Here is a 26,743-nt window from a genome sequence, read left to right as displayed (position 1 = left end):
GAGCTAAAGATCTATTAGGGTCCATTTGTTTACCAACTCTCCATCATTTAGCATGGGGACCACCTGGAACCCCCTCAAGGACCACTGGTGGTCCCCGGACCACTGGTTGAGAACCACTGCACTAGACCCCTGCCCTGCGTGATGGATTGCTGAGGTGGAGCGTAACACCTACCACCAGCATTTACAGCACGACTTACTGCACGATCCAAGCCGCGCTACTCATACGGAGAGTACTTGGCAGTAAATCGGGATCGAACCCATCTACCAACTGGGCTACCCGGACACCAGGGTGTGACAGAGCTGCCTCAGAGAGCAGTGACAGTGACAGACCTGACTCGCAGAGGTAGAGCAGGGACAGGGCGTGACGGAAGCATCTTCCAGGTTTCTTCTTCAGGACGGGGTGTTTTCTGGGTTTCTGCTGGTCCACCTCCTCTTCCTCCTCCTCCTCCCCCTCCACCTCACAGGTCACCTCCTCTACGGAGAGGAGGTGACCGGCGTTGAACATGATCTCCTCCTCCAGAGACTGCAGACACTTCTCAAAGTGCTCCTCAGTGCTCTCCGCGTTCCTGGAGGGTCAGAATGGTGACACTTTGTTTGGAGTGTTGTGTGTATAGCAGTGCAACATATGTGTGTACACTCTTTATTGAGCATTTAGTTAAAGGCAAGTCTATTAATAGTGTTGCATGAATGGTTCTCTATCCCCAGAAATTGTATTTTCATGTTTTCAGGCCTCTCATAAATATGTCCTAAATAAACCCAACAATTCACATACAGTAGGATAAATTGAGACATGCCTATCTGATGAAAATGAAATACTAAACATGTATCCAAGTTAGGCCTTTCTGTCACAATTTCCAAATGGAGGATATCTCATATTGTAAACAATTAAATAAAAATAAAAATAATATATGACATATCACAGTTGATATGCACAGCAGGCAGCAGCCATATTTGAAAGAAATTGAGCCTCTTACTTCCTTCACAGGTGTTACCAATGATACTAATGAAGGCTCTGTTACATTCTGGTCATACAGAGTTGGGATGCTGATATTGTGCATGTTGACTCACTGGAAACACTCTGCTACACCAGTGGGTCTCAAAGTGTGGTTCAGGGACCCTCATGGTTCCTTGAGGGGGTTCCGAAAAGGGCACCTTACGGTGTGTAACTCTGACGGTGTACAAATGGAACCAAATGGACCTGTGTGGTTCCATTAGTACACTCTCAGAGTTATGGGGGTCCTTGAAATTAAAATGTTTGAGAACTACTGAGCACCACTAAATGGAACAGAGCCTTCATTAGAATCATTGGTAATACCTGGGAAGGAAGTAAGGAAGAGGCCCAATTTCTTTCCAATACGGCTGCTGTGCATAGAGCCTATTGAAAGATTTGACATCTATTCCCATGTTCTCCACTAGGTGGCAGTATAGTGCAGCATAATAGATCTGTTTGAAGGCCCTGTGGCCCTGTAACTCACCTGAAGTCCACCCAGAGCATGCCTGCAGTGATCAGACCCAGCCACTCACTGGCCTCCCAGTTCTTGGCCAGCATGACAGGCACCATGATGACCTCCCTGCTGTCCGCGTAGTTCAGCTCCTTCTTACAGCTGCGAGAGGCCTGGTAGGCCGGCGTCATGAACGGACAGACCACCACAGCCTCCTCTACACCTGCAGCTATGCTAACACACACACACACACACACACACACACACACACACACAACACACACACACACACACACACACACACACACACGTTTGTTTTGCTATACTTCAAAACAGAAAATAGATCTACTCTACAAGCTCACAACTTGTGAGCTTGTAAACTAATAAGAAATCAGCCACAACTAACCTCAACCCCTAAACCTTAACCCTGTTTTTCCTAATTGTAATTCCCCAAATCTTTTCAAACCATAAAACAATAACCCTTTATGTGGTGAGGACCAGGGAAATTGTCTTCACAATGTCTGTTTCTCAAACTCTACTATAATTGTGGGGACATTTGGCCCTCACAAGCATAGTAATGCACGCACGCACGCACGCACGCACGCACACACACACACACACACACACACACACACACACACACACACACACACACACACACACACACACACACACACACACACACACACACACACACACACACACACACACACACACACACACACACACACACACACACACACACACACACACACACACACACACACACTTGTGACTAATCTGTTTCATGTTTATGACCAAGAAATGAAGAACCTTCACCAGGAGCTGCAAACCGTGCCTGTACCAACACATTCTGTTTTACATCATTACATTGACCAATTACATGTTTTTTTTTACATTTTTACCTTGACCTTGATAGTGACCTTGACCATTGACCTTTTTTTAAACCCAAAATGTAATCATCTCTTCGAGGCAGCCTACCGATCTATCATTCTCACCAAGTTTCATGAAAATTCCACCCATCTATTACCAAGTTATTCTGTCCCAACGTACAGACAGGACTGATCACAGTACAATATCCTGTCATACATGCATACATACTGGCAGGTTAATCAGATGGTTGTACATTAGTACACGTACACTCAACATAATACACACAGCACAGGATTATGAAGGGAAATACATTTAATGTGTCAGTTGTAAAAAAAATATATATATTTTAAACTCCACAGGTGGCTGTAATACTTTATAGCATGTGGTTCCTTGAACCTTACCAGCCATGTGAAGCTGAACTCATTTTCAAACTCTGTTTTCAGAACAACATCAATACAAGTCAGACATCAACACAAGCAAAAGCACCATGCAGACATCTGAAGGATTATCATTAGTGATGGCATGGTGCCAAATGTCCTGAGTCCTGACTCACAAGGTCACTGATGTCTTTCAGGTTTTAAACTCACGTAGGGCTGCAACAGTTAATCCAACTATTTAATAAAATAATCAATTAGTAAGCTAATTAATCCCTATTTGGGGCATGTCATTACAGAGGAGAAGTTTCAGAAATGTTCAAAAAAGGTTTAAATAAACCTTGTAGATTTGCTATTTTCACAATTTTTGCATGACACCTTGTGCAGCAAAATAAAATAATACGAATTTAAAATATATATTTTTTAAATAAATAAATAAAAATAAAATGTCAACTGCACTTACTTACTGCTCTATGAGACAGATCTGTCCCCACTCTACCTCTGACATTTGATTACTTAAAAAAGTAATTGATACAATAATAGCAAAGGAAGATAATCGATTAGTTGCAGCCGTAAACTCACGCATCGTTGACGTTGCCCGTCACCCCTCCCTCGATGTCCATCCACACTGGTAGACCATCATCTCTGAGACGGTCGTAGATCCTCTTTACCAGAGCCTGCTCGTTCCACTGGTACGACAGCATGATGTGAGACGGCATCTTTGTTCTGTTTCTGTTCAGATCAAATAATAATTCAATTATTAATTAAACCAATAGTCTTGTTGGAGTAGTGTTGTGTGGTTATGGTGGTGTGTGTGTGTGTACAGTCGGTAAGAGGGGATTGTTTTCAGACAATGAGAACGTTGTACAGGTGATGCTGTTTGTTTACTCGGGGGAATGGCTCAGGTTCCATCTGTTGCCTGGTTACACAATGTGCACCAATGGTACAGTGAACGCCGGCTTAAGCTGACTGCATGTCTATACATGCACCATGGTTATTGGTTATTATAGTTTTGGATTTTTCACCAGTTTTTATGTCAATTTTGTTTTGACTCTTTGTCCCTCAGGGCTCTATACTGGTGATTTTTTTTGTTTTCACTCTACATTAATTCTATGCACGATGTAACTTTTTAAAAATGAATAAAATGTAATTTTGTCCAATCTGTATGGTAGAGGTAGAGTATGTTAATAAAATTCTGGTGGTTGTATTTGGTCTCCCTGCTCTTCTATTGAGACATTTAGATCGTCCCCTGAGCATGAAGGCAGGCTCTGTTAGCTCAATGGTAAAAAATGTCAGCACTTGCCCAGGAAACTAGGTTCTAATCCAGGCTAGAAGAGGAGGAAAATAGCCAATTTACAAGTGTGAGCTTGTAGATCTGCTATTTTCTGCTAGGGTTTGCCCCAGAATTCAGATGCTGTGATTTCTTTGTGGTCCAAATGTTACTTGAGTTAAAGTGAAAAAGTATTGGCATCAAAATGCTTACAGTACCATGAAGTAAAAGTACTTCAGCAGAATGTCCCATTTCACCATTTTATATTTTTACTATGACACAACATTTGTCAAATTGTTTGAAAAGAGCAGATCTATAAGCTCACAACGCGTCGCGGCCCACTGTGAGCTTGTAGATCGGCTGTTTTTGAATACCTCATGTATAAAATAGGACATAATTGCTCCCCAAATGTGCAAACTTTGGGTTATTTTAAAAACATTTTAACAACACAAATATGGAGGTCCCTGGCACAAAATATTTTCAGATGGGGGTCTGCGGTCCAACACACTTAATTTTGTGGCCCTTGGCATGAGAAAAGTTTGAGAACCCCTGTCATAGATGACCGGCCACATGAAGTCTGAGGGCCACCATTGATTCTTTTTTTTCTTTTTTTTTTTTCGTTCGTAAAGTCAAGATGTCAACACAGCATGACTCAAAGGTTGGTGGATTTATATGTAAAATGCAGTAGGCCTACTAGTAGTCTACTGTACTACATAGGCGTATATTCAAATGTCTTTAAAAAAAGAAATGTTACTTGTAGTAACTATTATAAAAGTATTACTGTTGTAAATAAAATAAAGACATTTGGATGTACCCTTTGTTATCCAGTGGCTGAGTCCCTCGCCCCCTAATCTGAGTTCCCAGAAGTTTTCGCCCGCTCGCATACAAACGGGGGGGCGAAGGAACTACTCGCCCCCAACTTCTGATCCCAGAATCACCACAAAGTCCTAATGTAGATTCTTATTAGTGTCAGTAGGGGGCAACATGTCACTGTAATATAACTTCTCATTATTTTGCATTGTATCCCAATTATCAATTGAGGAATAGGCCTCCAGCCCTCCATTGTCAATGTTGTTAACACAAGAACAGAACTGTTGTATAACTCAGCTAGTGTAGGCTACCTTTTTCAATATTCAGAGTCAAATCAACACCTTTTACTGTGAACTGACTGAGCACCATTGAGCAGCAGGACACATTTTCCCGTTTTGTGTGTTTGATTGATTGATTGAATACTTTATTTAGAAGTTTGCAGGAAAAAAAAGCACATGAAAGTACAGTTCAAATACAAAGTCATAACTAAAACACGTTTTAAACTGGGGGAATCATTTTGGCGGTGCACGGCACCAGTGGTTCCGGTTGGTGGTTCCGGGCATTTGATGACGTAAAGTTATTTCCGCTCCGACCGGATCAGAAACCCGAAAATGGTATTGATCCCAGCCCAGGCTACAGAGACTGTTGTCTGCTGGACTGGAACAGCCTGACGCGAGGTGAGCTCAGTGCACTAGGCTGGCTACGCGCACGGGAGCGCACGGCGCGCACCCGGAGAGCTCAGTGCATTGTGTAGTGTCCAACCGTGACCGGAGGTCCGGAGCTAATACTAATAATCTGACCTTTGACTTTAATGTTCCTTTGCGCTAAACGATGTAGGCTACGGCGCGTAATGCTTGCTTTGGAGAGGCAGAGGATCTGAAACGTGGGTCTGCTCTGGAAAACACTTTTTAAAGGGAAATCATGTAGGATCAAGGATAATAACCCCGGCTCGAACTATTGGCATCTAGACTCCAGTGGTGGAAAGTAAGTAAGTACATTTACTCAATACTGTAGTTAAGTTAAGTACATTTTTGAGGGATTTGTTACTTTACTGGAGTATTTCCAATTTTCATAGCCATGGTTCACATGACGCTCATGGTAATCACAGTCATGTTTCAGGGCTACAATGTTCAGTACTTTTACTTCTACTCCACTGCATCTCAGAGGCAAATATTGTTTTACTCTACTACAGTTATTTGAAAACTTTAGCTACTAGTCAGGCCTACAATACGTAGATTTTTATTATTATTACAAAGCATGCGTTAACCACTTTTTCCCTATATACTTTGGCTATTTTCAAAAGATTTGTATACATTTTGAACACTTGTGAAATAGGACATTCTGCATAATGAGTACTTTTACTTTTGGTACTTTAAGTACATTTTGTTACCAATACTTTTGTACTTTTACTCATTGTAGAATTGAAACTTTTACTTAAGTTAAAAATGTGAGTACTTTTTCCACCTCTGGCAGCTAACTCTAGCCATGTTTAAAGCAGGCATGGGTCGTCAACAAGAGGGACCATCATCGCTCCTTCAACGACTGCTGTTGTGGCTGTTCTTATGGGCAGGGCCGTGCCTTGCTGCAGGCAAGGATGCAGCGGATGATGGTGGGGTCCATAAGTTATGGACACCATCATCACCCGCTGCACGGGTGACCTACAACCTGACCCTGTCGGTCGAGGAGGGTCTGCCCGCCAACACCATGGTCGGAGACATCGGAGCGGTCATCTCGAGGCCAAACGCCGGCTTCTTTATCTCGGAAAGCAGAGACTCTTACGTGTTCAAAGACTTAGAGATCGACTCCAACGCCGGTGTCATCTCTACGGCCACAGTCCTGGACAGAGAGAGGAGGGAGAAGTATGAGTTTGTCGTGGCCACCCTGACGGGAGACACGATCAAAGTGAAAATACTGGTGAAAGACGTGAATGATAACTCTCCTACGTTTTCCTCCGAGACGATCGACTTGGAAATATCAGAACTGAGCCCTGCTGGAACTCGCCTTGAACTCCAAGGTCAGTGGTGTAAAGTAACTAAGTAAGCTATATTTACTCAGGTACTGTACTACTTTTTTTTTTGTACTACAATTTTGAGGTCCTTTTACTTTACTTGACTAATTCCAGTTTTTTCTTTAGTCAAATATTGTACTTTTTACATCACCATAATTATTTGGTAGCTTGGTTAGGCTGCTAGTTATAGTACAGGCCAATCTTGCAGATTTTGATGATTAGGCCTACTTATACTTTGAAATACAATTTGAAAATAGCAGACCTACAAGCAACGCGTGGTGAGCTTATAGCCATGCTATTTTAGAAATATTGACACATTTTGAAACAAATTGTGAAATGAGTAGGCCTACTTTTACTTTTGGTACTTTAAATATATTTTGATGCCAATATGCCTACTATTATACTGGCACTTGAGTAAAAGTTTCAGAACAATTTTTTTTTGTTGCAGTTTGCAGTTCTTCTATATTGTGGTATTGCTACTTTTACATAAGTTAAAAAGCTGAGCTCTAGTAGCTGCCCACCACCACAGAGTCTGGGGGTTTGAATCCACCGCGGTGCATCAGGCCTTGTCGAGCGTCTAAAGCAGAGGTATTCAACTAGATTAGACAGGGGGCAAATTGGTAAATGAATTGAGGTCGGGGGCCACAGGCCTACGTAAAAAAAAACACCAAATGTTCATGGTTAACCGTTTAACTGGTAACTATTAAGAAATGTGTAACCAGTTGATACCAACGGTTAAATGGTTAATATTTGTTTTCATTTAATTGTTAGTGCATGCATTTTCCCCCCCCAACCTAAAGTTGTGCATGGAGGCAGATGCACAGCCACCACATAAGACTGCAATTCTGCCTTAAAGGAGGAGTTCACCCAAAAAATAACTTATTTTCTATCAATTGCACACCCCATGAAGCCTTGAATTCATGGATTTATTTTTGTTTTTGTGACATTCCTAAGCCAATAATTTGATGACCGGGTGTGTATCCGGTAGGAGACACAAATAATCTACTTTGTGTCTCCTACACAAATAATCTACTTTGTGTCTCCTACCGGATACATTAGCCGGTAGGAGACGGGAATCAAATTATTGGCTTAGGAATGCCACAAAAACAAAAATAAATCCATGGATTCAAGGCTTTATGGGGTGTGCAATTGATAGAAAATAAGTAATTTTTTGGGTGAACTACTCCTTTAAGTTAAACACAGGGAAATAAAGTACTATGCGCACTTCAAGAAGTTGACAAGCTGACATAGACCTGAAGGCTGTAGGATTTCCTTTTCAAAACGTTGTTTCACAGAATAACAGCATGTTTTGCAGTAAAACTGTTCTCTGAATTCATATTTTTTCTTCAATCAACAATCTTGCAGTTTGATAACTGAGGCAAGTATGTACTATGCATGATAATGCAGCATGGCAGATCTGTAGTAGGAATACATTTGGAATACAGCTGCTTCCAATAATTAATTAGGCTACATTGCACAAAAGTAGGTCAAATCAATTAAGCATGTGTCACACTACTCCAGTGCAAGTCGGGACTGGGAAATTAATTGATAGTTGATAACAATAGGATACTATTATTATTATTTCCCCAAAATGATCATCAACATTGACCATCATCTTCAGAGTTACAGACCCATGAGGGGTCAATTTGGTTGCTAACTATCAATCATTTAGCTGGGGACCCCCTGGGACCCGTGAAGGACCCCTGGTGGTCCCAGCCCAGGACCCCACGGCAAGAGCCAGTGCTATCGAGGATTGTCCTTTTGGTGACAAGCCCCCTAATTCAACCAGCTCTTTGTATAGTCTCATCAATTAATTAAAACTTAAAGCCTTTGTTTTAAGTGCTACATTTGAGTCAGTTTAGTTAATTTAACATCATACAAAGTATGCAGTGGGTTTCAAGAGCTGTTTTGATTATATTTATCCATGAAGCACAGTGGACAATTAAGCACTGTTGAAAACAAAGAGAAAGAGAGTATGAGATTACAATATTTATTTGCTTTTTAATTTTTATACACTGATATACAATGAGTTACATTCTAAAATATGATTTCAGCACTAGCACAGTGGGCACAGGCATTTTCACATAATTAAAGATAACATGCAGCTACTTCAGAGAATCAATCAATGCCATCAGTTTCATTGTATCTGTTTAATTAACTACTCTATAGTGACTGCATTACAGTACAACATTGTCAATGAAATATTTTCTGTGAAGCCATTTTCCTGGCATAATTATTGAAACAAATGGTTGAGATTAACAGGCTGCATACCATAAAATGAGCAGTACAACACAATATTTTACCTAGAAAGAAGACTTGAAGTGATTTCAGAAGTTAAGTGAACTTCATTTGCAACTGTATTTCTGACTTGTTAAATGAACACATTTATTGCATTTCCATACAAAGTAACATTTAACAGTTGAATGGCTTTGAGAGTTGATGGAGAAACCCTTAAATTAACCCTTACCCTTACTGTTTTAAATGAAAATGCCCCTTATCTTGTAAAGCTGAGGATTAGTCTAATCTGTGTGATTGACAGGAGAGAGGATCATAGGAGCGGCATTTTTACCATCAGTATTAGGACCAGGACTGAAGAATGGATAGAGCTTCTCAGTGAAGGTGCAGCCAGTGAAAGAGTAAAGATGAACTCGGGTCTCGACATCATAAAAGGAGACCAGACTCTCCTCATAATCCACAAACACTCCCACTTTCTGGACCTTCTCTCTTACAGGGAGGAGGACAGCAAGACCAGCAAGAGCCATGTACTCATTTATTTTAAACCACAGAGTCCAGTAACCCTCATCAGGGCCTATTCTGCCGTTACCTTTCCTGTTGATAGACTCTCTGGCCACTCCTACAGTCCATGCAGTCTTCTCTTTAACCTGAACCTCAAAGTAAAATCTTCCTGAGGAGAAGCTTTGTTTTCCTAAGACATTGACATATAGAGAGAATCTCTCTGTGTTGTTTGGGAGATCCTTCCTTACATTTCCATTTCTCACTTGTTTTCCATCCTCAGACAGGATGAGTCTACAGTGTGCTGTATCAGGGTCCAGAGTTACATCCACTGTATATTGCTGGATCCTCCTCAGCTTATCGTCATCCAGCTGCTTCTCCATCTCTTTACTGAGTGTCTTCTCCAGCTGAGCCACAGCTGTCCTCACAGTCCCCACATATGAAGACTGAGGGACATTTACATTTGTCCAGTCCTTGGTGGGTGGAGGGGTGTTGATAGATGGGACGTTCTGGAGGAAGTGGAGGTGGTCTTCAGTTTGTGAGAGCTGCTTCAGCTCAGAGCTTCTCTTCTTTAACTCAGTGATTTCATGTTGAAGCTCATTAATGAAGCCTTCAGCCTGTTTCTCTGTTGTTTTCTGCTTCTCTTCAATCACATCAATCAGCTCAGCCTGGCTTTTCTCGATACAGCTCATCAGAGCAGTGAAGACCTGCACACTGCCTGCTATCTCTCTGTCTGCATCTTTCTTGCTGAGCCCTACTGAGTGTTTGACCTCCTGAATCTTCATTTGTCTCTCTTGGATCATCTGCTGAACTTCAGCCTCTGTTTTTCCCAGCTCAGCCTTCTTTCCTTCATATTCGTCTTTCAGGGATACGATTTGATGTAATTTGTGGTCTGACTCGGTGCAGAACTGACAAACACACATGTGGTCAGTCTTACAGAACAGCTCCAGAGGTCTGTCATGCTTCTTACACAGAATGTCTTCCAGGTTCTTTACAGGGTCGATTAGTTTGTGTCGTTTTAACGCTGTGACTCTCAGATGAGGCTCCAGGTGAGTCTCACAGTAGGAGATCAGACACACCAGGCAGGACTTCACAGCTTTGAGCTTGGTCTCAGTACAGATGTCACACGAGACTTCATTTGGTTCAGCAGGTTCTTGCTTTGTGTTTGTTTTAACTTTCACTTGAGCTGACTTTCTAAATTGAGCAACTATTTCAGATATGAAAGTGTTGACCCTTAGGTCAGGTCTTTTGTCAAAAACCTCTTTACAAAGGGGACACTCGCACCGGTCACTACGATCCCAGTAATGTGTGATGCAGGTTTTGCAATAGTTGTGTCCACATGGAGTGCCGACTGGATCAGTGAACACGTCCAGACAGATGGAACACAGGAACTGCTCTTCAGACAGGAGACTGCTGGCAGATGCCATTTCTTCACACTGAAAATAAAATTCAAAGTGTGAACTGGAAACATAGTTAATCTATTAAGACCGGGAACGCATCTGTGTCATTTTAAGATTTCTTTAAGCTTTACAAAATAGCAGCAGATCTACAAGCTCATAGGTGCCGCAATCATTGCAAATCTTTGAATATATATATGTATATAAATATATACAGTATATATGTTTTAAAGCGAACATTTTTAACTCCAATCTGTGCTTCTGGGAGTCCCTTGAAATGGACGTCTGCAGCCAAATACACATCATTTTGGCAGTCCTTGTCATGGAAACGTTCGAGCACAGCACCACTGATATAGCAACATACTGTTAGGATTTCGGAAAAAAAAATTGGCCACGGACCCCCATCTCAAAATGTTTTGTTCCAGGGACCCCCAGAAGCAAAGATTTGAGTTACAAATGTTCGCTTTTAAAAATACATATTGAAAGATTTGCACACATTTTCAAGTTTTTTCAAAAAGAGCAGATCTACAAGCTCATAGCGCGGCACTCTGAGCTTGTAGATCTGCTATTTTTGAATAGCCAAAAAAATCTAAAATGACACAGATGCGTTTCCGGATTGAATGGGTTAATTGCTGCTTTTTTCAACATCAAACTCATAAAAGCAGTGAGTAATAGAATATTATCTACTATTTCTGAATAACTGCACTTACATCAGTAAAAGTATGTAAAATTCAAAAGCACTCATAAAAGCAGGAGTATTAGTGTATGCGACTGCACAGAAATAAACTAAAATAAGTCGCGAGAGGCGATGAGATGGGCCAGATCTATTGTGTGACGCGCTACAAACAAAGGAGATTCACTGGATCCAAACGATGCGTTTTAAAGGATTTATTAAAGCAACAAAAGGAAACGTAATTAAAGGTGCTTAAACTCATAACAAGGCGATCCCAGTAATCAAAACAATAAAGCAAAATAACGTATAAAGCGGTCAACAAAAAGTAGGCTCCCAACTGTCTGTCACTCAGCAGGTAGTCAGGTGGTGCTTTTGAGGTAACCAGGTATCCTCCCCTATGCCCGTCACTCACTCATCCACTCACACACACACCAGTGACAGGGCATTGACCAAATATATAAATAACAATAACCAAACATAATCATAATAACAATAAACCAATTCATGGCTCCTACACGCCAGCCCCTAATTATTAGGTTATGACTTAATAATTACATCAAAAATGCATAATAGGAGAACATGAAATAAATAACAGTAATCAGAGTCCCAAATTTTTTCTTTTTCAAAACAAAATCTTCTTTTCTTCAGCAGATCGCGAAACGAGTCATTGTTCGTAAGGCCAGATGTTCCCGCGCAAATAGTCATTTTCAGAGTACACTCTCGTCGCAAAGTCAAAGGGTCAAAAGTCAAAATTGTCAAAAAGGTCAAAATCCAAGCAATAATTGTAATCCAAGAAATAATTGTAATCCATCTTCAACCTGAATCATACAGGTCATGTCTTTGTCCAAGCATTAATCCTCTTCGGACTCCTGGATTAAGCAGATCTTAGTTATTGGCCGATCCAGGCAGCTGTTCTTTGTCTTAATACGAACCTGGCGCACGAAGCCCTTCTTGTCAGGAAAGGTTTGTACGACTCGTCCCATGAGCCAGGAGTTCCGAGGTGCAGTGTTGTCCACAATAAGCACTATATCTCCTGGGACAATGTTGCGTTTCACTCCTGACCATCGCTGGCGCTCCTGCAGTTGAGGTAAGTACTCTTTAAGCCATCTCTTCCAAAACAGGTCTGACATATATTGAGTCTGCCTCCATCGCCTGCGAGAATAGATGTTGTCTTGGAAGACTCCAGTCTTGGAAGACTCCAGGTGGCAAAGATGGTAAGGTCTTTAAAAGCAACAAGTGGTTTGGCGTCAGCGCCTCTAGATCATTAGGATCCGTGGATGCTGTCGTAATTGGACGGCCATTGATGATGGCTTCCACTTCACAGAGAACAGTGTGAAGGCCTTCTTCGTCCAGACTTTGTACATTCAAGGTGGAATTGAGGACTTTCCTTATTGATCTTATTAGCCTCTCCCAAGATCCTCCATGATGTGAGCCCCCTGGGGGGTTGAAATTCCATTTTATTCCCTTCTGAAGAAGAACATCGTTAATCTGTGACTGATTCCATTGTTCAATGGCTGTTCTCAATTCCCGCTCTGCTCCCTTGAAATTCGTCCCGTTATCAGAGCGCAACTCTTGAACTTGTCCACGCCTCGCTATGAAGCGTCTCAAAGCATTTATGAAGGCATCAGTGTCCAGTGAAGGTGCCACTTCAATATGGATCGCTCGTATGGCTAAGCAAGTAAAAATGACTCCATATCTCTTCACTACACTCCTTCTGCTCTTCACCTCGAAAGGGCCAAAGTAGTCTACTCCAACGCGAGAAAACGGGGGTTCCTCTGGAGTAACTCTTTCCAACGGTAAGTCAGCCATCTGCTGAGACACTGGCTGAGCATTCAACCTTCGACAGATGACACACTTCGATAATACTTTCCTTATAGCTGTACTGGCTCCAGTGATCCAGTATCTTTCACGCAACTTAGACAACATGTGGTTCCGTCCACTATGTCCCACCTCATGATGAATGTGCCTCAGAAGAATGGTTGAGAGGTGCATGTCCTTAGAGAGTATTACGGGATGCTTAGCTTCTGCCGGCATAGATGACTTACTGAGCCGACCACCAACTCTCATGACACCATCTTCCATCAGTGGGCAGAGTGAGTAGATGTGACTTTGCTCCTTCACACTTTTGCCTTTGTGCAGCCTGGTGAATTCCTCTGGAAACCTCTTCAGTTGGCTGAACTTGATGATTTCCAATTCTGCCTTCGCAAGCTCCTCCACTGATAGATAACTTGAAACCGTTTCCTTCTTAAAGGTTTCCATAGTCTTTTCCAATGAACATCTCTTTTGGTCCACATCCAAGTCAGACTGTTCAAGGTCGATTTTCACTTGCCTCCTCCTCTCACAAAGAGACAAGAGCCAAGTCTTAAACCTCAAGATCCAAGCTACCGACTTTCTCAGACGGGTCCAAGAGTCAAAGTAATGGATCATGGGAGTCACTGCATCAACCTCCTCTCTGGCCTGCACAGCATTGGCTGCCACAGCTTTCTTGACCTCCGGGTCATCTGATGGAAGTCGATGAGAATCGTCAGGATTGGCGGGCCACTCACTCTCAGGTTGCAAAATAAAGTGAGGTCCTGACAGCCATGTTGTATACTTAAGGAATGCCTCCGCTTTCGCACCCCTGGAGGCAATATCAGCTGGGTTGCTTGCAGTCTCCACATACCTCCATTGAGATGGTTGTGAAGACTTAAGAATTTCAGAAACTCTGTTGGCAACGAAGATTTTGAACCTGGAAGTCTCGTTCCGGATGTATTTGAGCACTGAAGCGCTATCTGTCCAAAATACAGAAGCTTCCAGATCCATGTGCAGCTCTTTCCTCCACAAGACATCCATGCGACTTGCCATGGTGGCAGCAATGAGCTCCATTCGTGGGATGGTGACAACTTTTAATGGAGCTACCCTAGCCTTTCCCATGACAAAGGCACTGTGTACTTGTGAGTGTGCGTTTTTGGAGACGAGGTAAGTCACTACTCCATAGCCTTCCTCACTTGCGTCACAGAAATGATGTAACTGCGCTGTGATTATTTCTCCAAAATCCACAGGTTTCAGACATCTCACGATGTTACATTTCTCCAATTGGTGAAGTTCATCAAGCCAACTTGTCCACTTCTGGGCAACTGACTCAGGTATCGCATCATCCCATCCAAGTGCTCTCCTGCACAGATCCCTTATGATCTTCTTTGCAGAAAGTACGACAGGACTCAAGATGCCAAGAGGATCATAGACAGAGCTGACTGTTGAGAGAATTCCTCTTCTGGTGAGTGGTCTGTCTTTCATCAGGATTTTGGATGCACCATTCCACACCAAGTACTCTCTCCGCAGCTAGCAAACCTTGGTCCATGTCCAACCCTTTCATGGTCTTTGCTCTGTGACTTTCAGGTATTGCAGTCAGAACATCACGACTGTTGCTTATCCATTTCACAAGCCGAAATCCACCCTTAGCACAGATGGAGACAAGTTCGTGATAGAGTGACACTGCTTCCGCTTCTGAAGCCACAGACACAAGACAGTCGTCAACATAGAAGCAATGAAGGACCTTATCCACTGCCTCCTGGCTGAACTGTTCCTTATTGTCCTCTGCAGATTTCCGGAGAGCAAAGTTGGCACAACTGGGGGAAGATGTTGCCCCGAAAAGGTGCACCATCATCCTGAAGTCAACAGGGTCTTGATTTAAATCGCCATCAGGCCACCAGAGGAACCTCAACAAATCAGCATCCTCTGCGGGCACTCTTACCTGGTGAAACATGGCTTCGATGTCTGCCATGATTACCACTGGTTCTTTCCGGAATCTGGTCACTACTCCTATTAGTGAACTTGTAAGATCCGGTCCCTGTAGGAGCTGAGCATTAAGTGATGTTCCCTGGAAACTCGCTCCACAATCAAACACCACTCTAAGCTTCCTTTTGGTAGGATGGTAAACACCATGGTGTGGGATGTACCAGATCTTACCATCACTACGCTCCTGATTCTCTTCAGTCACCCTTTCGGCATAACCCTTGGCAACGAGGTCGTTCATGAAGGCTGTATACTCAGCATGGAAAGAGGAATCCTTCTGAAGCCTCTTCTTCAGATGTAAGGCACGCTGCTCAACAATTTTCTTGTTATTTGGCATGCTGATGTCCCTTCTCCTCAACGGTAAGCCGATCTGATAATGGCCGTTCACTAATTGTGCCGAGTTTGTGACCAGTTCCATGTATGTATGATCTTCTCTTGACATGGCAGTTTGTTCCTCAGTACTGCATTCAGGGAAATCTGTCTTAAACTGCTGCTCCCAAAGTTCATCCAAGTTCAAAACAGACACCCTGTTCACCGTTAACTCTGGCTGATGACAAGCCATTGCATCATCGCTGTCTCCTGTCAGCGGTCCGTTCACAGTCCAGCCCAGCATCGTCCTGATGGCATAAGGACCATTATTTACACTGCGAATGACCTGTAATGGTTCCAAAGCCTCAGGAACATTTGTCCCTATCAACAGCTCGATGTCGGCATCAATCTCAGGCAGATTAACTTGTTTTAAATGAGGCCATCCCTGAAGATCCTTCTGTCTCGGAATATTCCCCTTGTGGACAGGCATGCACACCTGTGTGTAAGCCTTGGGAAGTTCACAGAAGTGCTCCTCATTCAAGCCAGCTACTTCCAGTCCTGGCACACTGTAGCTAGTGACAACTTTCTCTTGTCCCATTGTCCGCAAGAGAATATGTACCTTCCTCCCTGTAAGGTCAAGTTTGTGCATTAGAGCTTCGGTACAGAACACTGCAGAGCTTCCTGGGTCCAAGAAAGCATAGGTGGTAACAATCTTACTGCCCTTCTTGGACTTTACATATACTGGAACAATTGGCAGTTTACAGTTGTCATTGTCACCAGCCCCAGTAAGGCCACTCGACATTAGTGTGCTGTCCACTGATATCCCCGATTTCCTTTCAGCTTGGTCAGAGTCTTTGTACCTTTCTCTTGAAATGATGTGAAGTACAGTTGGATGTTTGAGACCACATTTTTCACAGGTAATCCGTTTTCGGCAATCTTTGCTTATGTGTCCAATACACAGACAGCCGAAACATACACCTTTTTCTCTCAAGAAGCCTATCTTCTCTTTGTGTGGTATTTTTCCCAACTGGGGGCACAAATCCAACATATGTCCTTCTCCACAGAAAAGACAGTCCTTCCTTATTGGAACATGTTCCTTCTCTTTAGTTCCAAACCGAGTCATGGGTTTCACAGGGGTCACAGTAGTGGCAAAGCTAGTTCCCTTCATTCCAGAACGAGGTTGTGGAGTGTATTTGCTCACACCTTTAGTTGTGGTTAGTGATGGAACAACATCCTGTATGTTTCCAAATACTGGGTCAGTTAAGATTTTCACTTGTTTCCCAATGAAGTCAGTGATGTCCATAAATGTAGCTCTTCGTTTGTGCCTTGCCTGTATTTCACAGGCTACATTTCTCCACTTGTCCCGGTATTTGTATGGCAACTTCCTTATAATGGTCAGCATATTTGCAGGCATGTCCAGCTCATGTAAATATTGCACCTCTTCCATGGCGTTACAGCAGCCTTTAAGAAAAAGGCTGTACTCTTGAAGAGCTTTCACATCTTCATTCTTAATGGGTTGCCATGAAAGAGCCTTGTCCATGTATGCAGATGCTATTTTCTGCTCGTTTCCAAACTCCTCTCTCAATAGATCCTTAGCTTTAGCATACCCTCTTGCAGGGTCCAGGTGCTGGCAGCTCCTAACCAGTTCCCTGGGGAGACCCTTTGTCTGCTGCTCCAGGTAATATAGACGGTCACTGTAATTTTGAGTATTATTTTCCACTCCATTCTCAAAAGCCCTCATAAAAGCATGATACTTTAATGGATCCCCATCATAGATTGGTACCTCCCTCTTTGGCAAAGATGAGATGCATTGCTGCTGTATTAACAGTGTGGTTATTTCATTTTGTTTCCTCATAATGCCAAGCATGTCATTTTGACCATTATTTTCATTTCCAGAATTAACATAGTCAGAATTAACATTTGCATTTCCATGATGAGTTGTAGTTACATTTGAGACATGTTGCATTGATGTGTTTTCATGATTGCTTGGAAGTGGGCGTGGCTTAGGTCCAGAGTGCATAACTGACAGAGGCTGTGATTGTGAATGAAATGAATGAATGAACTGAGAGGTATTTTTGTCTTTAGGCTTTGTTCCTGTGTCCACTTGATTTTGTGACATTCTTGGTGTGAATGGACTGGCATTAGCACTGAGGGTTTGTGCTTTTCCTTGCGTTTTTTCCACATAAGAATTCATTCCATCTGCATGTCTTGTTTTAGAGGATCTCCCACTTATGACACTTTGAGATTTTAACACATTTAATTTGGCCATTTGTGCTGCCACGTCCGCATCCAACTGCATCTGCTCCTTTCTTTTGCGCAGCATTTCCTTCTCAGCTTCAAGTTCATGATTTCTTTTACGCAACGTTTCCTCCTCAGCCTCAAGTTCATGTCTGTCCTTTAACAGGGTCTGTCTGATCTGTAAGGCTGCCAATTCAGCTTGAGCCCTCAGACATGCAGAAGACAGTTTTGAAGCAGTAGAATTTTGCGTTCTTGATTTTCTTCCCACATTCGAAATACTGTCGTTTGGCTGTACATCATCTTGAAGTTCATGTGTCATGTGTTGAGTTTGCGCACCACTGTCAGACACATGTCCTGTTTCCTTTGATTCATTCAACCAATTTTCCACTTCACCTTTAAATAAATTGCTATATTTTGAAATGCTGGAAAACCATTCGTTTTGTCTTTCCTTTTCCTCTTCCTCTTCGGGTAATATAGACAATAACCCATTATGAGACATTATGGCATTTGCATTATGCTCATTCAAAGTCACCAGTAGAGATTCCACTCGCAAAACATTTCCCCTTTTTTCCATGAAGGACTTTATTTGCGGTATGAGTGCTTTCATCTTATTGACAGACACTGAACGTTCCCGTTCAAGCTTTTCAATTTTATTCAGCATGGCCTTTGCCGTGAGTGTGATTTCTCTTTTCCCACGTTCCATTTCAGATTGAGAACTGGTAACCTCCTCAGTATTTAAATCACTCATTTTTCCTTTTAATTTTCCTTCTCAATTAATTGTGCCATTTAACACATCCACATTCCACAGATTGAAAGGAAACTTATCCAGAAAACATTTACGGTATGTATTCAATTCATACATCAGCAGCGCAGCAGCATTTTTAAATAGACGGAGCAGCGGATTTAAAGGTCCAGCGGAGATTCCTTTGACAGCGCAGCACGGAGGCTCCTTATTATCATTCAGTTAGCTTAGTCAACTCAACCTGTGATCAGGCATTCCATCGTCCCCAATGGACTAAAGAATATGCAAACTGCATTCCTTCCTTTAGTATACAGCCCGCAATCGTACCTGACTTTGAGGTTGACTTTGACCGTGACTCACGAAATGTTTGTTGTCCTCCGTCTGTGTCTCCGACCGTCTTTAATTCATGTCCATTTGATCCGATCTTGATCCTGTGTGTCTTCTGCTGTTTGATGCTATCAACATTACCGTTTTTTTGTTGACAATGTATGCGACTGCACAGAAATAAACTAAAATAAGTCGCGAGAGGCGATGAGATGGGCCAGATCTATTGTGTGACGCGCTACAAACAAAGGAGATTCACTGGATCCAAACGATGCGTTTTAAAGGATTTATTAAAGCAACAAAAGGAAACGTAATTAAAGGTGCTTAAACTCATAACAAGGCGATCCCAGTAATCAAAACAATAAAGCAAAATAACGTATAAAGCGGTCAACAAAAAGTAGGCTCCCAACTGTCTGTCACTCAGCAGGTAGTCAGGTGGTGCTTTTGAGGTATGCCCGTCACTCACTCATCCACTCACACACACACCAGTGACAGGGCATTGACCAAATATATAAATAACAATAACCAAACATAATCATAATAACAATAAACCAATTCATGGCTCCTACAATTAGAATAGTATCTACTACTTCTGAATAACTGCACTTACCTTTCATTTAAGTCACAGTCATTATGTTATTTTTGTAAATTACTCACCTGTATAAGTGATTCTGCTGTAACTGCTGTAAAAGCCTGTTGAAAGAACTTGTTTATGAAACAGTCTGCGTGGTCATAGAAGAGTTTTCTTTCACTTTCACTTCACTGTAAATGAGTTGGTGGAACGCTCCGCCCCAACCAGTCTGTAGCTTGGAAAGGTTAACCCTTCACAGATATCCTCCTTGTCTTGCTTTATTCTTTGTATCTTGCCGGTGTTTGAGGCTGGCTAGTGGCCAGGAAATAAACTGTAGACAGACTTGTAGCTTTATAGTGGAATCACCAACATAGGAGCCAACAGTCGGCACTCATACCAGCTGGTAGGCGCACGCACGCGCGCGCACACACACACACACACACACACACACACACACACACACACACACACACACACACACACACACACACACACACACACACACACACACACACACACACACACACACAATTTCGTAAAATTAACGCCCTACTTGATCATGCTACAGCGTCACACAAAAGCATCAAACGTAGCAGATCTGCTGCTTTTGCTGTTTTTGAATTTGAATCCTGAAAAATAGCAGTTTTGGAAAGTAACAGTTTCGGTTTCCACCCGACAGAGACAATTTACTCAAGTACTGTACTTAATTACAATGCGGAGGTACTTACTTGAGGATGTCCGTTTTTCAATACTTCATACTTCTACTTCTATTGCTATTGCTACTTTTAACTAAGTTAAAAAGCTGAGCTCTAAGTAGCTGCCCACCACCACAGAGTCTGCGGGTTCGAATCCACCGCTGTGCATCAGGCCTTGCTGAGTGTCTAAACCAGAGGTATTCAACTAGATTAGACAGGGGGCAAATTGGTAAATGAATTGAGGTCGGGGGCCACAGGCCTACGTAAAAAAAAAAAAAATCATGGTTAACCATTTAACCGGTAACTGTTAATACCAACGGTTAAATGGTTAATATTTATTTTTCATGTAATTGTTTGTGCATGCACTTTCCCCCCCAACCTTAAGTTGTGCCTGGAGGCAGATGCACAGCCACCACGTAAGACTGCAATTCTGCCTTAAGTTAAACACAGGGAAATAAAGTACCATGCGCACTTCAAGATGTTGACAAGCTGTCATAGACCTGAAGGCTGTCACGCTGGGCAAGACCTGGGATGTTGGTTGTCTAGGAAGTGAAGAACCGGAAACGGTTGAATTTGACGGAAGTACCGCCCAAGGAAATGACGTTGATGCTTTACAAATCTGTTAACATTCTCCGTGAATGAAACAAGTGTTGTGATTGGTCAAAAAAATATCGTTTCCGGGGGAAACGCGTACGACGGAAATCCTACCCACTCAGGACTTCCTAGACACTCGCTGCTTTAGGTCGTGACCAGGCTCTTCTTTTCGCAGATAAGTGAGGCTGGGACCGAGGCTAGAAGGCTGTAGGATTTCCTTTTCAAAATGTCGTTTCACAGAATAACAGCATGTTTTGCAGTAAAACTATTCTCTGAATTCATATTTTTTCTTCAATCAAAAATCTTGCAGTTTGATAACTGAGGCAATATGTACTATGCATGATAATGCACCATGGCAGATCTGTAGTAGGAATACATTTCCTACCAGACAAAGTGGAGGATTGTCCCCAAATATTCTGGAATACAGCTGCCTGCTTCCAATAATTATTTAGGCTACATTGCACAAAAGTAGGTCAAATCAATTAAGCATGTGTCACTCCTCCAGTAGCCTGGGCAGCATTCCTTTTCGGGTATATGATCCGGTCGGGAGCGGAAGTAGCCCTACGTCACCGGGCGCGTCATTCGCGTCATCAGCCGACCGGATCGCGACAATCCGGAAAGACCCACCCCAGACTCACCCCAAAATAGGTCCGTCCTAATAAAATCCTTGATGCGGCGTAGTTTAGCTTATTTTTGGGCGGTGAAACCGCCCCTATAAGTGAGGTTTGAAAATTTGTACAATTATCTTGGGCAGTGAAACCGCCCCTATAAGTGAGGTTTGGAAATTTGTACAATTATCCTGCGCTGTGATTGGCCAATCACAATCTATTCAGGACTGTGATTGGCCAGTGTCACATGACACATGTGCATAGCCCTATATAAGAAACCATAACTTTAAAAAAAACATAAATTTGTTTTTTTAAAGTTATGGTTTCGTCCATCATAAAGAGTGTTTCAATAAATGTATTTATCTTTTGTACATGATTGGTTGACTCCATTCAGTATTGTGATTAGCTAGCAAGACACCGCCCACTTCACACAGGGTGTGATTTTTTAAATATAAATGTGAATGTACTTTCCGGAGACTATTTAGCGTCTGTATCATCCGTATTATCCCACGGGGAAATTATATTCCATTTAAATAGGGATTGGGGAACCAAAACAAAGCGGCACCGCAAAACCGGATCGCGACAATCCGGAAAGAGGATTCTTTTTTCAATTTTTTTTCAGTAGGCGTGGCCTAGACCGGATCATATGGGTCTTTAGTAACGCAGACCAGGCTTTCCTCGGAGATGGAAAGACTGGTGACGCAAGGTTACTCCTCCAGCGCACGTCTGGACTGGGAAATTAATTGATAGTTGATAACAATACGATACTATTATTATTATTTCCCCAAAATTATCATCAACATTGACCATCATCTTCAGAGTTACAGACCCATGAGGGGTCAATTTGGTTGCTAACTATCAATCATTTAGCTGGGGACCCCCTGGGACCCGTGAAGGACCCCTGGTGGTCCCAGGACCCCACGGCAAGAACCAGTGCTATCGAGGATTGTCCTGTTGGTTACAAGCCCCATAATTCAACCAGCTCTTTGTATAGTCTCATCAATTAATTACAACTCAAAGCCTTTGTTTTAGGTGCTACATTTTAATTTAACATATCATACAAAGTATGCAGTGGGTTTCAAGAGCTGTTTTGATTATATTTATCAATGAAGCACTGTTGACAATTAAGCACTGTTGAAACAAAGAGAGACGAGATTACAATATTTTGTTTGCTTTTTATACACTGATATACAATGAGTTACATTCTAGAATAATATTTCAGCACTATAAATTGTGTAAAAGGTCAGAGTGCACAGGCATTTTCACATAATTAAAGATTACCGATTTTCTTTTGAACAATAACAGTTTTCGATCTTCTATAAAGGATAACATGCAGCTACATCAAAGAATCAATCAATGGCATAAGTATCATTGTATTTGTTTAATTAACTACTCTATAGTGACTGCATTACAGTACAACATTGTCAATGAAATATTTTCTATGAAGCCATTTTCCTGGCATATTATTGAAACAAATGGTTGAGATTAACCGGCTGCATACCATAAAATGAGCAGTACAACACAATATTTTACCTAAAAAGAAGACTTGAAGTGATTTCAGAAGTTAAGTGAACTTCATTTGCAGCTGTAGTATTTCTGACTTGTTAAATGAACACATGTATTGCATTTCCATACAAAGTCATATTTAACAGTTGAATGGCTTTGAGAGTTGATGGAGAAACCCTTAAATTAACCCTTACCCTTACTGTTTTAAACGAAAATGGCCCTTATCTTGTAAAGCTGAGGATTAGTCTAATCTGTGTGATTGACAGGAGAGAGGATCAGAGGAGCGGCATTTTTACCATCAATATTAAGACCAGGACAGAATAATGGATAGAGCTTCTCAGTGAAGGTGCAGCCACTGAAAGAGTAAAGATGATCTCCTTTTACATCATAAAAGGAGACCAGACCGTCCTCATAATCCACATACACGCCAACTTTCTGGACCTTCTCTTTTACAGGGAGGAGGACAGAAGGACCAGCAAGAGCATAGTACTCATTTATTTTAAACCTCATACTCCAGTAACCCTCCTTAGGGCCTAGTGTGCCTTTACCTTTCCTGTTGATAGACTCTCTGGCCACTCCTACAGTCCATGCAGTCTTCTCTTTAACCTGAACCTCAAAGTAAAATCTTCCTGAGGAGAAGCTTTGTTTTCCTAAGACAGTGGCATGTAGAGAGAATCTCTCTGTGTTGTTTGGGAGATCCTTCCTTACATTTCCATTTCTCACTTGTTTTCCATCCTCAGACAGGATGAGTCTACAGTGTGCTGTATCAGGGTCCAGAGTTACATCCACTGTATATTGCTGGATCCTCCTCAGCTTATTGTCATCCAGCTGCTTCTCCATCTCTTTACTGAGTGTCTTCTCCAGCTGAGCCACAGCTGTCCTTACAGTCCCCACATATGAAGACTGAGGGACATTTACATTTGTCCAGTCCTTGGTGGGTGGAGGAGTGTTGATAGATGGGACGTTCTGGAGGAAGTGGAGGTGGTCTTCAGTTTGTGAGAGCTGCTTCAGCTCAGAGCTTCTCTTCTTTAACTCAGTGATTTCCTGTTGAAGCTCATTAATGAAGCCATCAGCCTGTTTCTCTGTTGTTTTCTGCTTCTCTTCAATCACATCAATCAGCTCAGCCTGGCTTTTCTCGATACAGCTCATCAGAGCAGTGAAGACCTGCACACTGCCTGCTATCTCTCTGTCTGCATCTTTCTTGCTGAGCCCTACTGAGTGTTTGACCTCCTGAATCTTCATTTGTCTCTCCTGGATCATCTGCTGAACTTCAGCCTCTGTTTTTCCCAGCTCAGCCTTCTTTCCTTCATATTCGTCTTTCAGGGATACGATGTGATGTAACTTGTGGTCTGACTCGGTGCAGAACTGACAAACACACATGTGGTCAGTCTTACAGAACAGCTCCAGAGGTCTGTCATGCTTCTTACACAGAATGTCTTCCAGGTTCTTTACAGGGTCGATTAGTTTGTGTCGTTTTAACGCTGTGACTCTCAGATGAGGCTCCAGGTGAGTCTCACAGTAGGAGATAAGACACACCAGGCAGGACTTCACGGCTTTGAGCTTGGTCTCAGTACAGATGTCACAGGGCACTTCATCTGGTTCAGCAGGTTCTTGCTTTGTGTTTGTTTTAACTTTCACTTGAGCTGACTTTCTAAATTGAGCAACTATTTCAGATATGAAAGTGTTGACCCTTAGGTCAGGTCTTTTGTCAAAAACCTCTTTACAAATGGGACACTCGCACCGGTCACTACGATCCCAGTAATGTGTGATGCAGGTTTTGCAGTAGTTGTGTCCACATGGAGTACCGACTGGATCAGTGAACACGTCCAGACAGATGGAACACAGGAACTGCTCTTCAGACAGGAGACTGCTGGCAGATGCCATTTCTTCACACTGAAAATAAAATTCAAAGTGTGAACTGGAAACATAGTTATATATTAAGACCGGGAACGCATCTGTGTCATTTTAAGATTTCTTTAAGCTATCAAAAATTGCAGATCTACAAGCTCATAGGTGCCGCACTATGAGCTTGTAGATCTGCTATTTTTTGAAAAATATGTGTAAATCTTCGAATATATATATGTATATAAATATATACAATATATGTTTTAAAGCGAACATTTTTAACTCCAATCTGTGCTTCTGGGAGTCCCTTGAAATGGGCGTCTGCAGCCAAATACACATCATTTTTGGGGTCCTTGACATGGAAAAGTTCGAGCACCACTGATATAGCAACATGCTGTTGCCACGGACCCCCATCTCAAAATGTTTTGTTCCAGGGATCCCCAGAAGCAAAGACTTGAGTTACAAATGTTCGCTTTAAAATATATATATTTTTAAGATTTGCACACATTTTCAAGATTTTTCAAAAAGAGCAGATCTACAAGCTCATAGCGCGGCACTCTGAGCTTGTAGATCTGCTATTTTTGAATAGCCAAAGAAATCTAAAATGACACAGATGCGTTCCCGGATTGCATGGGTTTATTGCTGCTTTTTTCAACATCAAACTCATTCAAGCAGTGAGTAATAGAATATTATCTACTATTTCTGAATAACTGCACTTACATCAGTAAAAGTATGTAAAATTCAAAAGCACTCATAAAAGCAGGAGTATTAGAATAGTATCTACTACTTTTCATTTAAGTCACCGTCATTATGTTATTTTTTTGTTATTTACTCACCTGTATAAGTGATTCTGCTGTAAAAGCCTGTTGAAAGAACTTGTTTATGAAACAGTCTGCGTGGTCATAGAAGAGTTTAATTTCACTTTCACTTCACTGTAAATGAGTTGGTGGAATGCTCCGCCCCAACCAGTCTCTAGCTTGGAAAGGTTAACCCTTCACAGATATCCTCCTTGTCTTGCTTGCTTTGTATCTTGCTGGTGTTTGAGGCTGGCTAGTGGCTAGGAAGTAAACTGTATACAGACATCTAGCTTTATAGTGGAATCACTAACATAGGAGCCAATCAGCCTGGTTCCACCTAATAGTTAGCCACTCACACTTAGTCAATTAGCCACTCATCACATCTCAATCTCACACACACGCATGCATGCACGCACACACACATACACATACGCACGCGCGCACACACACACACACACACACACACACACACACACACACACACACACACACACACACACACACACACACACACACACACACACACACACACACACACACTACTGTACTTAAGTACAAGTTTGAGGTATTTGTACTTTATTTGACTATTTCCAATTTCCAATACTTTTACTTCTACTCCACTACATCTCGGATCCAATTAATGTACTTTTACTCCACTACAATTATTTGAAAACTGTAGTTATTCTAGTTACTTTGTAGATTTTTATTATTATTACAAAACATACATTAACCACTTCAGCCCTATATACTGTACATTTCGGCCATTTGAAAATAGCCGATCTACAAGCTCATAATGCGTCGCGATTTTTATACATTTTGAACTTTTGAAATTCTGCACAATGAGTACTTTTACTTTTGGTACTTTAAGTACATTTTGATACCATTACTTTTGTACTTTTACTCAAGTACATTTTGAAGACCTTACTTTTACTTGTAACAGAGTATTTCTATACTGCAGTATTGATACTTTTACTTAAGTAAAACATTTGAGTACTTTTTCCACCACTGGATACAACAGCAGAGGTAACACACACACAGAACTGTGTGTGGGGAGGAAATAATTGGAATAACGACTACATTGGGGAGAAAAAGGGGTTACAAAAAAGCTAAACAAATTAAAATAAATAAATAAAAAAGCTGTGTTCTTCTACCACCACTGT

General features: G+C 41.9%; 1 protein-coding gene across 1 annotated transcript; it reads right to left on the bottom strand.

Annotated features, from left to right (window-relative positions):
* Window positions 1–8,920: 8,920 nt before the first annotated feature.
* Window positions 8,921–25,685, bottom strand: LOC308094160 (uncharacterized protein). The gene is made up of 7 exons (XM_080440646.1): window positions 25,623–25,685; window positions 23,206–24,834; window positions 17,145–17,332; window positions 14,911–16,529; window positions 13,531–14,081; window positions 12,513–12,776; window positions 8,921–10,988 (listed from the first exon to the last, which is right to left on the bottom strand). Exons 2-7 carry the CDS (start codon window positions 24,823–24,825, stop codon window positions 9,297–9,299), a joined length of 5,934 nt encoding a protein of 1,977 aa, XP_080296772.1. The 5' UTR covers window positions 24,826–24,834; window positions 25,623–25,685; the 3' UTR covers window positions 8,921–9,296.
* Window positions 25,686–26,743: the final 1,058 nt, after the last annotated feature.

This window comes from Gymnoscopelus braueri, assembly GCF_963280865.1.
Source record: "Gymnoscopelus braueri genome assembly, chromosome: 2".
In the NCBI taxonomy this organism is placed as follows: Eukaryota; Metazoa; Chordata; class Actinopteri; order Myctophiformes; family Myctophidae; genus Gymnoscopelus; species Gymnoscopelus braueri.
This window is presented reverse-complemented; position numbering and strand designations above follow the sequence as displayed.

Bases quoted from the DNA above. Each gene is read 5' to 3' on its own strand.
- LOC308094160 (XM_080440646.1), bottom strand. From the start codon at position 24,825: ATGGCATCTGCCAGCAGTCTCCTGTCTGAAGAGCAGTTCCTGTGTTCC. The intron at 16,530-17,144 runs GTACAGCCTTTT...CATCATTTCAAG, and splicing joins GATGTGAAAGCTCTTCAAGA to AGAAAGGTACAAAGACTCTG. The intron at 12,777-13,530 runs GTGGGACATAGT...TGCCACCTGGAG, and splicing joins TGAGGCACATTCATCATGAG to TCTTCCAAGACTGGAGTCTT.